Below are 14,491 nucleotides of genomic sequence, written 5' to 3'. Positions count from 1 at the left end.
GGAACATAGTGTAGTTTACTAGCCAGTAAAGGCTACGCAGACAGCTGCGGGCTGATATTCATAGCCTAGAGAGGGGGCCATGGGTATTAACCCCTTCCCAGGCTACAAATATTGGCCCCGGCTGTCGGTTTTCCCCCTGTGCAGAATATTGCGCGGGAGCCCACGCCATTTTTTTTAACTGAAACATATTGTTCATTATCCCCTTTCTGCCAGCTGACGGAATAGTACGTCAGCTGGCAGTATCCCCTGCTTTGAGGTGGGCTCCGGTGGTGAGCCCACTTCAAAACCACAGCATGTCAGCTGTTTTCAATAAAAAAAAGAAAAAGGATTAACCTGATCCCTAAACGTCGTAGCAAGAAAAAAAATCAAAAGCAAAAATTATGTTTTTTTTGTCGCCGCGACATTGCATTAAAATGCAATAATGGGCCATCAAAAGAACATATCTGCACAAAAGTGGTATCATTAAAAAAGTGAGCTCGGCATGCAAAAAAATTAGCCCTCACCCAACCCGATATCTCAGAAAATATAGATGCTATGGGTATCAGAAAATGGCGCAATTATTTTATTTATTTTTTAGCAAAGTTTGGAATTTTTTTTCACCACTTAGATAAAAAATAACCTAGACATGTTTGGTATCGATGAACTCGTAATCACTTGGAAAATCATAATGGCAGGTCAGTTTTAGGCTGTGTGCACACGTTGCAGATTTGGGTGCAGAATTTTCAGCACAAAATTTGCATCTCCTGGCAGAAAATGGAGCTGCATTTTTGATGCATTTTTGTGCGTTTTTTGAACGGTTTTGATGCTTTTTTCATGCAGTTTTGATGCGTTTTTGATTCAGCTTTTGGTGCAGTTTTGATGCGTTTTTTATGCAGTTTTTTGGCGGTTTTGATGCGTTTTTTGGTGCGTTTTTTGCGCAGTTTGATGTAGTTTCTGGTGCAGTTTTGATGCGTTTTGATTCAGCTTTTGGTGCAGTTTTGATGCGTTTTTTATGCAGATTTTTGGCGGTTTTGATATGTTTTTGATGCGGTTTTTGGTGTGGTTTTGTTCCGTTTTTGGTGCAGTTTTGATGCGTTTTTGATTCAGCTTTTGGTGCAGTTTTGATGCGTTTTTGCGTGGTTTAGATTTTTTTTTTATGCAGTTTTTGGTGCAGTTTTTAGGCTATGTGCACACGTTGCGGATTAGGCTTAGGAATTTCTGGTGCGGATTCTGCCTCTCCTGGCAGAAAACGCACCTGCGTTTTTTTGTGTGGTTCCGCAGCTTTTTTTTGTGCGTTTTTGCTGCGTTTTTCTTGCAGATTTGCTGCATTTATTACCCTGCGGTTTTCTATAATGGAATGGGTACAAAAATGCTGCAGATTCACAAAAAAGAATTGACATGCTATTTCTTTAAAACCGCAGCGTTTCCGCAGCGGATTTTCCGCAAAGTGTGCACAGCATTTTTTTTTCTCATTGATTTACATTGTACTGTAAATCAATTGTGGATCTGCAGCGTTTCTGCACTGCAAAAAATGCTGCGGATCCGTAGAGAATCCGCAACGTTTGCACATACCCTTATGCAGTTTTTGGTGCGTTTTTTGGTGCAGTTTTTGCACCGTTTTGATTCAGTTTTTGGTGCAGTTTTGATGCATTTTTAATTCAGCTTTTGTGCAGTTTTGATGCATTTTTTATGCAGTTTTTTGGTGCCGTTTTTGCGCGGTTTTGATGTAGTTTTTGGTGCGGTTTTGATTCCGCTTTTGGTGCAGTTTTGGCGCGTTTTTTATTCATTTTTTTAGTGCAGTTTTGATGCATTTTTGATGCAGTTTTTGGTGCGGTTTTTATGCATTTTTTAATGCAATGCTTTTTTGTATGCGTTTTTGAAAGCTAAATAAAGATGTATTATTGAACAAAAAAAAAAGATTTGTGATGTCATTATTGTCCAACATCCTCTTTTACATTTGTCCAACCCACACTCCATAAGGCTACGTTCACATTTGCGTTGTGCGCCGCAGCGTAGGCGCCGCAGCGCACAACGCAAACAAAAACGCAGCAAAACGCATGCACAACGCTGCGTTTTGCGCCGCATGCGTCCTTTTTTTAATTGATTTTGGACGCAGCAAAAATGCAACTTGCTGCATCCTCTGCTCCCGGACGCGGGCGCCGCAGCGACGCATGCGGCGCAAAACGCAAGTGCGACGCATGTCCATGCGCCCCCATGTTAAATATAGGGGCGCATGACGCATGCGGCGCCGCTGCGGCGCCCGCCGCTAATGTGAACGTAGCCTTACACACACAGATAGATAGATGGAAGAGATGGATAGATCTACATATAGATAGATCTATAGACGCACACATCTATCTATTCATACATCTATCTATAGATATATCTGGATAGATATATCTATAATAGATATATCTATTGATAGATGTATGGATAGTGTAGGGTGTGCGTCCACTGTCCGGATTACATCTGGATTAGCTGCAGATTGGATGTTGTGTACTTGTAGTCCCATCGGATGATGCTTGCACACACACACGCACCCCCAAAGACCCCCCGCACAGCCCCGCACACACCCGAACAGTCCTGCACACACACATACACGTACACAGTCACCGCCCACACACTTCCCTCCTCCCGAACTGCAGCGTTCCTCGGACCCACATCTGCAGAAAATTGCAGATCTTTTTAACATCTGCGGTTTTGCTGTGGATGTGCCCGACTCAATGCAAGTGTAAGGGTGCAGAAACGCTGCAGTTCCGCACAAAAGCAGTGACATGCTGCGGAAAAAAAAGCTGCGTTTTGGTGCGGCTTTTTCCGCAGCATGTGCACAAGTCTGCGGCTCCCATAGACTTACATTGGTTGTGCACTATACTGTGGATTTGATGCAATTCCGTGCGGCAAAAAAAGCTGCGGATCTGCAATCAAATCCGCAATGTGTGCACACAGCCTTAGCATTTAGTGAACCTAGCAAAAAAGCCAAGCAAAAAACAAGTGTGGGATTGCACTTTTTTCGCAATTTCATCGCACTTTGAATTTTTTTCACATTTTCTGTTACAAGACATGGTAAAACCAATGGTGTCGTTCAAAAGTAGTACTTGTCCCGCAAAAGATAAGCCCTCACATGGCCATATTGATGGAAAAATAATGGCTCTGGAAGGAAGGGGAGCGATAAACAAAAAAAAACTAAAAAAGCTCCAGGTGTGAAAGGGTTTAGAAACATGGATATGGACATATCTATGGAAATAGACATAGATATATACAGTTAAGTCCATATATATTTGGACAGAGACAACATTTTTCTAATTTTGGCTACAGACATTACCACAATGAATTTTAAATAAAACAATTCAGATGCAGTTGAAGTTCAGACTTTCAGCTTTCATTTGAGGGTATCCACATTAAAATTGGATGAAGGGTTTCAGCTCCTCAACATGTGCCACCCTGTTTTTAAAGGGACCAAAAGTAATTGGACAAATGACTCCAAGGCTATTTCATGGACAGGTGTGGGCAATCCCTTCTTTATGTCTTTCTCAGTTAGGCCATGTTCACACGCTGCGGTTTTTGCTGCGGATCCGCAGCGGAATTGCAGCTGCGGATCCGCATCCTTTTTCCATGCAGGTTACAGTACAATGTAACCCAATGGAAAACAAAACCCGCTGTGCCGACGATCCTTTTTTCCGCTGGAAAATCCGCGCTGATTTTCTGCGGAAAAAAAGAAGTACCATGTCAATTCTTGCTGCGGATTCCGCTCCTGTTTTCAACATGCACCAATAGGAAAGTGCTGTTGAAAACCCGCAGAGGAATCCGCAGAAGAAACAGTCGGAAAATCAGCAGTGCAGTTTTGCACTGCGGATTTTCCAAAACAGGACCTGAAAAAAAAAAGGATCCAAAAAAGGATCATGTGAACATACCTTAGGCTATGTTCACACGATCCTTTTTTGGATCCTTTTTTTTTCAGGTCCTGTTTTGGAAAATCCGCAGTGCAAAACTGCACTGCTGATTTTCCGACTGTTTCTTCTGCGGATTCCTCTGCGGGTTTTCAACAGCACTTTCCTATTGGTGCATGTTGAAAACAGGAGCGGAATCCGCAGCAAGAATTTACATGGTACTTCTTTTTTTCCGCAGAAAATCAGCGCGGATTTTCCAGCGGAAAAAAGGATCGTTGGCACAGCGGGTTTTGTTTTCCATTGGGTTACATTGTACTGTAACCTGCATGGAAAAAGGATGCGGATCCGCAGCTGCAATTACGCTGCGGATCCGCAGCAAAAACCGCAGCGTGTGAACATGGCCTTAGGGTATGTGTCCACGTTCAGGATTGCTTCAGGATTTGGTCAGGATTTTATGCAGGTAAAATCCTGACCAAATCTGCACCTGAGGTCACTGGCAGGTCACCTGCGTTGTCCTTGAGTTTTTTCTGCAATGTAAGGGTATGTGTCCACGTTCAGGCTTGCTTCAGGATTTGGTCAGGATTTTATGCAAGTAAAATCCTGACCAAAACTGCACCTGAGGTCACTGGCAGGTCACCTGCGGTGTGCCTGCGTGTATTGCTCATTGTAGCAACATGCTGCGTTTTGAAAAAACGCACCGCATGTGCGTTTTCGCGACAAAAACGCATGCGTTTTTTAACGCATAGTGAAGTCGGGATTTCATGAAATCCCCTCCACTATGCTGTAACATCTGGACACTGCGTTTTTGACGCTGCGGAAAAACGCAGCGTCAAAAACGCAGCGTTTCCTGAACGTGGACACATACCCTAAAGGACATGCTGCGTTCTTAAAAGACGCGCCGCATGTGAGTTTTCTCGGATGTGCCGCATGCGTCTTTTACTGCATAGTGGAGACAGGATTTCATGAAATCCCCTTCACTATGCTGTAACATCTGGACGCTGCGTTTTTTATGCATGCTGCTCAACGCTGCGTCAAAAACTCAGCGTTTCCTGAACGTGGACACATACCCTTAGGGTATGTGTCCACGTTCAGGAAACGCTGAGTTTTTGACGCAGCGTTGAGCAGCATGCATAAAAAACGCAGCGTCCAGATGTTAGGCTACGTTCACATTTGCGTTGTGCGCCGCAGCGTCGTCGCCGCAACGCACAACGCAAACAAAAACGCAGCAAAACGCATGCACAACGCTGCGTTTTGCGCCGCATGCGTTCAACGCATGCGGCGCAAAATGCTGCGTTTTTTGGAAACGCAGTTGCGTTTTGAACAAAAAACACAGTGTTTTGCGCCGCATGCGTTTTTTGTGCAGTGAGTCATTCTTCATCCCACCCCCCCAAAAAAAGTGTCTACACAATAGATAAGGACCACCAATGGCTAGAAGAGGGTTGGTGTTTATGTAATTGTGTATATATACCCTGGCAGAGATGAATTCCTCCCATTTTGCTGGTATTCATGATGGAGCGTCCCATGGACAGTATCTACATGGATATGGAGATGGAATTTGCCTTGGCTAATGCCTATGCTGTCGCCTGTTTTCATCAAAGGGAAAGGGAAAAACGGAGATGGAGTCGTCGCCGCTTTTGGATACACCCTATCGTGGAAGTCCGGGAGAGCCGTGGAGCATACCATAGCTTGTTTGGCGAACTGAATGACAACCTGGAGAAATATGTCGAATATACCAGGATGTCTCAGGACAGCTTCCGCTATCTTCTGCGTCGGGTGGAAGGATCCATTAGCAGGCAGGACACGCAGCTCCGGAGAGCTATTTCCGCAGAGGAACGGCTGCTGGTGACTCTACGGTACGTAGCTGTTTGAATGACTGTGATATGTTCTTCACTTTTTTTTTTTTTTTGGGGGGGGGGGGTTGGTATGGTCAATGTACTTTTATAAATTACAATGTATTTTAATGTAATTTCTTTATCTTCTTGGCAGTTTCCTGGCTACCGGAGAGACCTTGAGATCCCTTCATTTTCAGTTCCGGATTGGAGTCTCCACTCTTTCCGGAATTATTGCTGAGACATGCCGCGCTTTGTGGGATAATCTCCGGGAGGAATTTTTACCCGTCCCTACAAGCGAAATCTGGTTGGCCAACGCACAGAAATTTGAGCAAGTGTGTTCTTTTCCAAACTGTATTGGCGCGGTGGATGGAAAGCACAGGTGGATGGAAAGCACATTCGGATTACCAAGCCTGCGAAAAGTGGATCCCTTTTCTACAACTATAAAAAATACTTTTCCACTGTTCTCATGGCAATTGCCAGTGCGGACTGCCGTTTTCTCGCAGTGGACATTGGTGCGTTTGGCCATGCAAATGACTCGCGCACATTTAAAGACTCAGATATGGGCCAAAAATTATATGGGAACAATTTTAATTTCCCACAGCCACGACCTCTTCCCCACACCGAAGGCCCTGCGATGCCATTTGTTGTGGTTGGGGATGAGGCATTCCAAATGTCTGCCAACCTATTGAAACCCTACTCCAGTCGGGGCTTGGACCATACAAAAAGTGTTTTCAATTACAGACTGTCCAGGGCCAGAAGGACTGTGGAGTGCGCCTTTGGCATCCTTGTCTCCAAATGGCGGATATTAGGATCCATCATTAATCTGAAAACTGAGACAGTGGATGAGGTGGTGAAGGCTTGTGTGGTGCTCCACAATTACATTATGGCCAAAGAGAGACTGAATGTGGAACTGGATGAACCCATAGCCAACCCATTGCCCGATTACCATGATCATCCTCTGAGGACAAGTGTGGAAATTGCGCAGATGAGGGATCGTTTTGCGGCCTATTTTGTGTCAGATGTTGGCCGTGTGTCATGGCAAGATCAAATGGTGTAGATGTTACTGTTGGACTGTGTTCTGGTTTTAACTACACCAATAAATACGTCTACTGTGACTGTGCTAAAAATGTAATATCATAATAAACTCATTCTCCAGTAAATGTGCAATAAATGTAATCCGTTTAGGTTGGTTTGGTTATGTCAGATTTGGCATCTACCTATAGTTCACTAATGTAATGTGCCTTATGTAAAAAACTTGGAACCCTTTGTTTTAAAAATGTTGTTGTTCAATAAAAGTTTTTTCAAATTTTTCTACCCTGCTTCAAAGAATAAATTTAGACCATACCATATAACATATTTGTTTGTCAGATCGCCGTGTATCGTTGTGTTTGACAGCAAAAGCAACGATACCAGCGATGTTTTACAATGGTAAGCAGGGTAAATATCGGGTTACTAAGCGTAGGGCGGCGCTTAGTAGCCTGATATTTACCCTGGTTAGCAGTGTTAAATGTAAAAAAAAAAAACAGTACATATACTCATCTTCGCGTCCCCCGGTGTCCGCTTCCTGCACTGACTGAGCGCCGGCTGTAAAGTGAATGCATAGCACAGCGGTGATGTGACGGCTCTGCTGTTAGGGCCGTCACTCAGTCAGTGCAGGGTAGCGGACGCCGGGGGACGCAATTGTGAGTATATGTACTGTTGTTTTATTTACATTTAACACTGTTAACCAGGGTAAACATCGGAAGCGTGGCCCTGCGCTTAGCAACCTGATGTTTACCCTGGTTACCCGGGGACCTCGGCATCGTTGGTCGCTGGAGAGCTGTCACACAGACAGCTCTCCAGCGACCAAATAGCGATGCTGCAGTGATCTGCATCATTGTCTGTTTCGCTGCAGCATAAGTGTGAAGGTACCTTTACGGTATGTGTCCACGTTCAGGATTGCATCCGGATTTGGTCAGGATTTTTCATCACTATTTGTATGCCAAAACCAGGAGTGGAACAATTAGAGGAAAAGTAGAATAGAAACATATGCTCCACTTCTATATTTGTCACCCACTCCTGGTTTTGGCTACAAATATTGATGTAAAATCCTGACCAAATCCGGATGCAATCCTGAGCGTGGACACATACCCTTAGTGTTTGAAAACACCTCATACACTTTAGTGTTTGGAAACACCTCATACAGCAATGAGGGACACCAAAAAAAAGGTAAAATTAAAAAACCCAAAAATACTGTCTGACATTGCACATATGAGGTGTTTGAAGCACAAAATTTGTGTAGACGGCGCACGGCGTGAATTGCCGAGAAGTATACTGTAAAATAAGAACAAATATTGTTTTCAAAAGAATAATTTTTATTGGGGGGAAACAGAAAAAAAAAGGGGAAAGAAACTTAGGGGGTATCAACATCCGCTACCAGCGGTGAATGGTACATCTGTGATGTTTGGGGACGGGGAGAGGAAGAGGAGGATGAGCCATAATCCAGGAGGCTGGAAGGCAGGTCCAAACCCTCCGCAGGGTATACTGGGGAAAACGGCTCATCTGTAGGGGAGGGAGGAGGCAACACAAGCCTTTGCCAGCTTCTTGGTTGGCCCTGGCTGCTCCTGCTGCGACTAGAGCCCCGACGCGACCTCGGTGTCGGTATTGGAGCAGCCAGAGCCTCCGTGTGTGTCCTCTTCCTTTTTTTCCCCCCTCCCGCGGCAGCTCCCCCAGAATGACTGCTACGGGAGGATGAGGGCCTGGCAGGAGCAGGAGTCGGCGGCACACTGCTATGGTGCATGTGGTGGCGTCGCTCGGCACGTGGACCTCGGTGGGGTGGCTGGAGTGGCTCTGCAGCAGGAGTCGGAGTCATGCTAGCCAGCGACGGTACTATGGGCAGTGTCGCTGACTGCATGACCCGAGCCTGCTGCAGAGCCCTCACGTAGGCATTGTTGCAGGACTGCATCACCGAAATCTGGAGTTCCGGCGTAAGGTGTTCCACCATGCCCTTACCAATAGTAATTAAAAAATGTTTGGCCGGATTCGAGAGCTCGGCTTCCAGATTTTCAAGGCGCCGTTCGATACTGGACAGACGAGTGTCCATTTTATCGCTCAACGCCTTGAAACAGTTCTGGAAAACCGTGCTCAAATGCAAAAATTCGGGCATGGCTGGCCTGTCCGAGGCCCGCTGGCGCTGTCGGGAATTCCCGAACGAAGGTGCGCCAGAGGCCTCAGGCAGGGGAACACCTGATGGACCGGCTGCCGGTTCTCCAGATGGTGGTGCAAGCCTGCTACCGCTGTGGGAGGGCTGTGACGGGTCAGATGGCGATTCATGAAGGTCCGCTCCTGCGGGGCGAGCTCGCTCGAGGGTGCTGCTGTGTGAAGGAAAGAATTAGTCTTCAATTAATTACCTATCACATACGCCAACTCCTGTAATAAAATTAACATTACATGACACATCAATACATTACAATCCCCTGTCTCTCAGTCTGTGTGGCCTATAATAAATTGCTGATTGTTATCGCCAGCTGACCATTAGGGCTGACGATAACAATCATGGACATACCTACGGCAGAAAATGACTGTTCATTCCCGCTGCCAAAGCCAATGCATACCTCTGTCATCGTTTTAAAATTTTTTTTGTCAAAAAATCTTTCTTGATGCTGCCTATGCCGCCAAAATAGTATAAAATTTAAAGTCAAGAAAAACATTTAAACCCCCCCCCCAAAAAAAACAGTCACTTTGCTGATCTGATCGCAGGAACGGCCATGACGTTAGGATCATGTGATCGAGACGTCATCATTATTCCTGCGATCAGAACTACCCTGACTCAGAACGTAACCTGTCATGGACTACAATGACTCACGCCTAACCAAAAAAATTACTAATGGGCTATATACCATTCCACTAGGGTAAAAGGATGGCCAATATGCTACGCTGACTACATGGATGGCCAATACACTATGTTCCTTTGGAAATATACTATGTGGATACGTGGCTATAACGTGTACTATGTGGCTGCGATATAGTGGCCTGGCAATATACTATGTGGCTGTGCAATATGCTATGTGTCTGGGCAATGTACAATGTGGATGTGCAATATGGTATGTGGACAAAATACTTACTGTCGGCGGCCAAGGATCGGTCTTAGGAACTGTAGTGCCCTGTTATATTTATAGGGCACCGACTTGGACGCAGCAGCACCACTCCGAGCTTGCTCCTCCGCAGCATGGATCCCTTTATTGAAACGGTCCTTCATGGATCGCCATCTGGTCCTCAACTTTTTAACTGTGAATGTAAAGAAAAAAAAATGGTTACATATTTAGCATTTTAAAAGGATAAAACAACCGTGTGCGATGCAAAGTTTAGGCGTTGATCGCATCACACACGGTTGTGTTTATCCTGGCAAGATGGGTCATAGCAGCGTCTCTGCAATACTCACGAAAGTTGCCTTTGTCCTTCGCTGAGGCACTGTCAAAGCCATCCCACAGCGACTTTGCCACCTCTGCCCACAAACGCCTCAACACCACCTGGTCCATGTGCCGAGGGTCACGGCTGTCCCACAACGGGCCACGCTCCTGGATGCTGGAGATCAGGAGGTCCACATCTATACTGTCTCCTTGGTCCCGTTGTGAAACCTAGAAAAATTAGAAAACAAATAGGTTACAAATATGCAAATATTAACAACCACCAGCACCTGGCATGATAGGTACCTTTGCCCTATCCTTTGCCATTTGATGTATGTATATTGATGTTTTCTACACCTGTATTTTGGAATGTTTGTGTGCAGGGAGTTCAACTTTATTTTACCTTCCCTCAATACTTGCTGCCCTGAAAAGCTATAATGTAATTAAGCTTAGTAAACATCCCTAGTGATAGCAGGATGCTCCTCAAATGTAATGTTCCTCACAGCAGGATGCTACTCAAAAAAAAAGATAAAAAAAAAAAAAATACTCACTTGCCGGCCTGACGCCACATCTTGGCCCCGATCTCTCTGCTCCCGCTGTGTGCCTTCTCACTCACTTGAAGAATCCTGGAAAAATTGTATACAAAAATTATTGTCAATGCTACAAATGGCAGCGAATAGTAAGCAACTGGACATAATTACTCACCGCACTCCCCCGCGCCGATTGGCTGTGTTCCGATTCACTCGCCATTTTTGTTTGCAAGTTTCTTCTGCAATGAAAAAATTTGCAAAAAATCACATCAAAAGCTAACAATGCCACATACAATAAAATAGGCCCAAAACATTAAAACAACCACAATTGACTGTTGACTGATAGGCCAATGCAAACTCAAAAAGCGACACCACAACGCCATACATTGCAAGAGAAAACAATAGAAGAAACAATACAAGAATAGACCCAAACAAAATTAAGCAAAAATAGACACCTATGTCCAAATTTTTAAATATAAAAACTTACAAAAAAAACCTTACAGGAAAAAAAAAGGCACAATGAAATAGCAAACTAATGAACGCCATAATTTACAATTACAACAAGACATGATCCAAAACAACACCATCTGGTGACATCCACCGAAATACATCAGAAAAAGGCGATAAATACAATTCTAGATAATAAGCAATAAACATTACGGGACAACCGCTGTTACAATATACAGCAACCCAAAAGATAAACCATAGTCAAATAGAAAAGAAAACACAAGAAATTTAAAAAAAAGGGCCCCAACTAAAAAAAATAAATAAATAAAGGCCATACTGCACACTTGGCAATGGAAACATTCAAGAAAGGAGATACATACGGAAGCCATACGGAAAACGACGTAAAACCATCATAGATAAAACAAAAAAAAAAAAAAAGGGAAAATACAATTGAAAATAGAATGGCATAGCAGCACAGAACAATACAATACAAATGAAACATCATAAATGTAGCCCCCCCACCAGCAAGAAAAGACACTCACGGAAAGAAAAAAAAATGCCAACAGCATAATAAAACACAGCAAGACATGAGCCAAGAAAATGCCATATGGTTACGCCCAACAATAGAAACCATAAAAAGACATGCAACAGAAATTTAACATAAAAATCTGCCAAATTAAAGACATTGAACAACCGCATGACACCAGAACAATCCCAAATCCATAAAACCAATCCAAAACCAAGCAAGGCCGGTGACAAGAAACGCCATCATATAACGCCAGAAGTACATCAAAACCAGATTAAAAAACACAATTTTTCAATAACAACCCACAGTGCCATAACCGTACAATAGTACACACCAAACATTGCACAAATTACGGTAAATCAAAATCAAAAAATAAAACACAGAATAAAAAATATGCAAAGAGAAATATATACTTACAGGTTTTGAAAGCAGGTTTCTCCTCAGTGACTTGTCTGATGAGTAGCCTTGTGAAAGACAATGCCAAACCCCTTTTTTTTTCTATATATATATAGTGTTTTTTTTGTGTCTAGACAAAGTCTAGACAATGTTTTGCATTGTTTATTGGAAAACGCATGCGTCGTACAATGCACCACGACGCAAGTACTTGCGTCGTCTGCGTTGTCAATACAAGTCAATGGGAAAAAAGGCGCATCGACGACGCAAACGACGCAAACACGACGCATGCGTTTTTTAAAAAGTCTGCGCCGCCCAAAAAATGCAACATGTTGCGTTTGCCGCGCCCTGACAGGTGCGCCCTAACGCCGCATGCGGCGTACAACGCACCAAAACGCACGACAACGCATGTACATGCGGCGCCATGCGGCGCCAATGTTAAAGATAGGGCCGCATGACGCATGCGTTTTGTTGCGGCGACGACGCTGCGGCGCACACCGCAAATGTGAACGTAGCCTTACAGCATAGTGGAGGGGATTTCATGAAATCCTGTCTCCACTATGCAGTAAAAGACGCATGCGGCACACCCGAGAAAACTCACGTGCGGCGCGTCTTTTAAGAATGCAGCATGTTCTTACATTGCAGAAAAAACTTAAGGACAACGCAGGTGACCTGCCAGTGACCTCAGGTGCAGATTTGGTCAGGATTTTACCTGCATAAAATCCTGACCACATCCTGAAGCAATCCTGAACGTGGACACATACCCTAAGGGTATGTTTCCACTGTCAGGATGGCCGGCGGTATCGCCGCAGCGGCGAAGCCGCTCGGCGCTAAGCCCCGCCCTCTTTCTGAGACGCGATCATGCCGGATGTGTTAACTCTTCACATCCGGGATTATCGCTCTCTACCATAGCGCCCTGTGATATGCCTTGCGGGGACGCTGCGTCCCCGCAAGGTATACGGACATGCTGCGATCTGAAAAGACACGCAGCATGTCCGTAGTCGCAGGGCCGCCGCGTGCGGGTTTCCACGCATAGTGGACACGGGATTTCATAAAATCCCCTCCACTATGCTGGAACATCTGGACGCTGCTTGTTTGACGCTGCGGCTCTGCGCAGCGTCAAACAAGCAGCGTTTCCTGACCGTGGAAACATACCCTTAGGGTATGTGTCCACGTTCAGGATTGCATCAGGATTTGGTCAGGATTTTCCATCAGTATTTGTAAGCCAAAACCAGGAGTGGGTGATAAATACAGAAGTGGAGCATATGTTTCTTTTATACTTTTCCTCTAATTGTTCCACTACTGGTTTTGGCTTACAAATACTGATGGAAAATCCTGACCAAATCCTGATGCAATCCTGAACGTGGACACATACCCTAAGGCCGGGGACACACTTAACGTATAAAAAAACGGTCCGTTTTTCACGGCCGAGAATCGCACAAATGTTTCAAAAACAGTGATCCGTGTGCAGTGCGAGGATGCGATTTCCTCGCATCAAATGATCCGTGTGACATCCGTATGGCATCCGTATGCCGAGATTTTCTCGCAAGCTTGCAAAACCGACATCTAATGGATTTATGTGCTCAAATGTTCGGGAAAACATATATACAGTGTATATATATATATATATATATATATATATATATGTCATTGAGACACATATATATATATTCTGTATTTATATTTCATTCAGCGCGACATCTGTGAAAAGCCGGTAATTCAATTGCCGGCTTTGCATTTCTCCTTCACAAACCCGACAGGATATGAGACATGGTTTACATACAGTAAACCATCTCATATCCCCCTTTTTTTTGCATATTCCACACTACTAATGTTAGTAGTGTGTATGTGCAAAATTTGGCCGCTGTAGCTGCTAAAATAAAGGGTTAAATCGCAGAAAAAATTGACGTGGGCTCCCGCGCAATTTTCTCCGCCAGAATGGTAAAGCCAGTGACTGAGGGCAGATATTAATAGCCAGGAGAGGGTCCATGCTTATTGGCCCCCCCGTGGCTAAAAACATCTGCCCCCAGCTGTTGTGGATTCTGTTGGTGGGCTCCCTCTGGTGGTTACTGCTGGTACTGGGTGACTTTGGTGGGTTGCGGCCTTTGGTTTCCACCTGTCCATCAGAGGCTGGGTGTTTCCTATTTTACCTGGCCTTTCTGTCATTTCCCTTGCCGGCTATCAATGTGTTCAGATGTGCTCTGTTTGGTTCCTGCCTACCTGCTCCCAGATCTTTCAGGATAAGCTAAGTGCTGATTTTCAGTTGTTTGGTTTTTGGTCCAGCTTGCTTAGAATGTTTTTATGCTAGCTGGTTGCTCTAGTGGACTGAGGTTCTCCCCATGTGCCATGAGTTGGCACATGGGTTCTTGTAATCTCAGGATGGTTTTTTTGATTAGGGTTTTTTGCTGACCGCTCAGTCCCCTTTTGTATCATTCTGCTTTCTAGTTTTCAGCGGGCCTCTATTTGCTAAAGCTATATACATCATCTCTATGTGTGTGCCTTCCTCTCATTT

At 44.6% G+C, this 14,491-nt stretch overlaps 1 protein-coding gene across 1 annotated transcript; it reads left to right on the top strand.

Moving 5' to 3' along the window:
- The first annotated feature begins 5,262 nt into the window (after positions 1-5,262).
- LOC143788140 (uncharacterized) lies at positions 5,263-7,050 on the top strand. Its single transcript, XM_077277548.1, has 3 exons — positions 5,263-5,719; positions 5,853-6,077; positions 7,026-7,050. Exons 1-3 carry the CDS (start codon positions 5,373-5,375, stop codon positions 7,048-7,050), a joined length of 597 nt encoding a protein of 198 aa, XP_077133663.1. The 5' UTR covers positions 5,263-5,372.
- Positions 7,051-14,491: the final 7,441 nt, after the last annotated feature.

This window comes from Ranitomeya variabilis, chromosome 8 (assembly GCF_051348905.1).
Source record: "Ranitomeya variabilis isolate aRanVar5 chromosome 8, aRanVar5.hap1, whole genome shotgun sequence".
NCBI lineage: Eukaryota > Metazoa > Chordata > Amphibia > Anura > Dendrobatidae > Ranitomeya > Ranitomeya variabilis.
Note: the sequence above shows the minus strand (reverse complement) of the source record. Positions and strands in the feature narration are given on the sequence as shown.

Excerpts from the sequence above, each read along its gene's own strand:
- LOC143788140 (XM_077277548.1), top strand. The coding sequence starts at position 5,373 with ATGATGGAGCGTCCCATGGACAGTATCTACATGGATATGGAGATGGAA. Across the intron at positions 5,720-5,852 it reads CGGCTGCTGGTGACTCTACG|TTTCCTGGCTACCGGAGAGA; the intron begins GTACGTAGCTGT and ends TCTTCTTGGCAG. Across the intron at positions 6,078-7,025 it reads GCGGTGGATGGAAAGCACAG|AATAAATTTAGACCATACCA; the intron begins GTGGATGGAAAG and ends CCTGCTTCAAAG.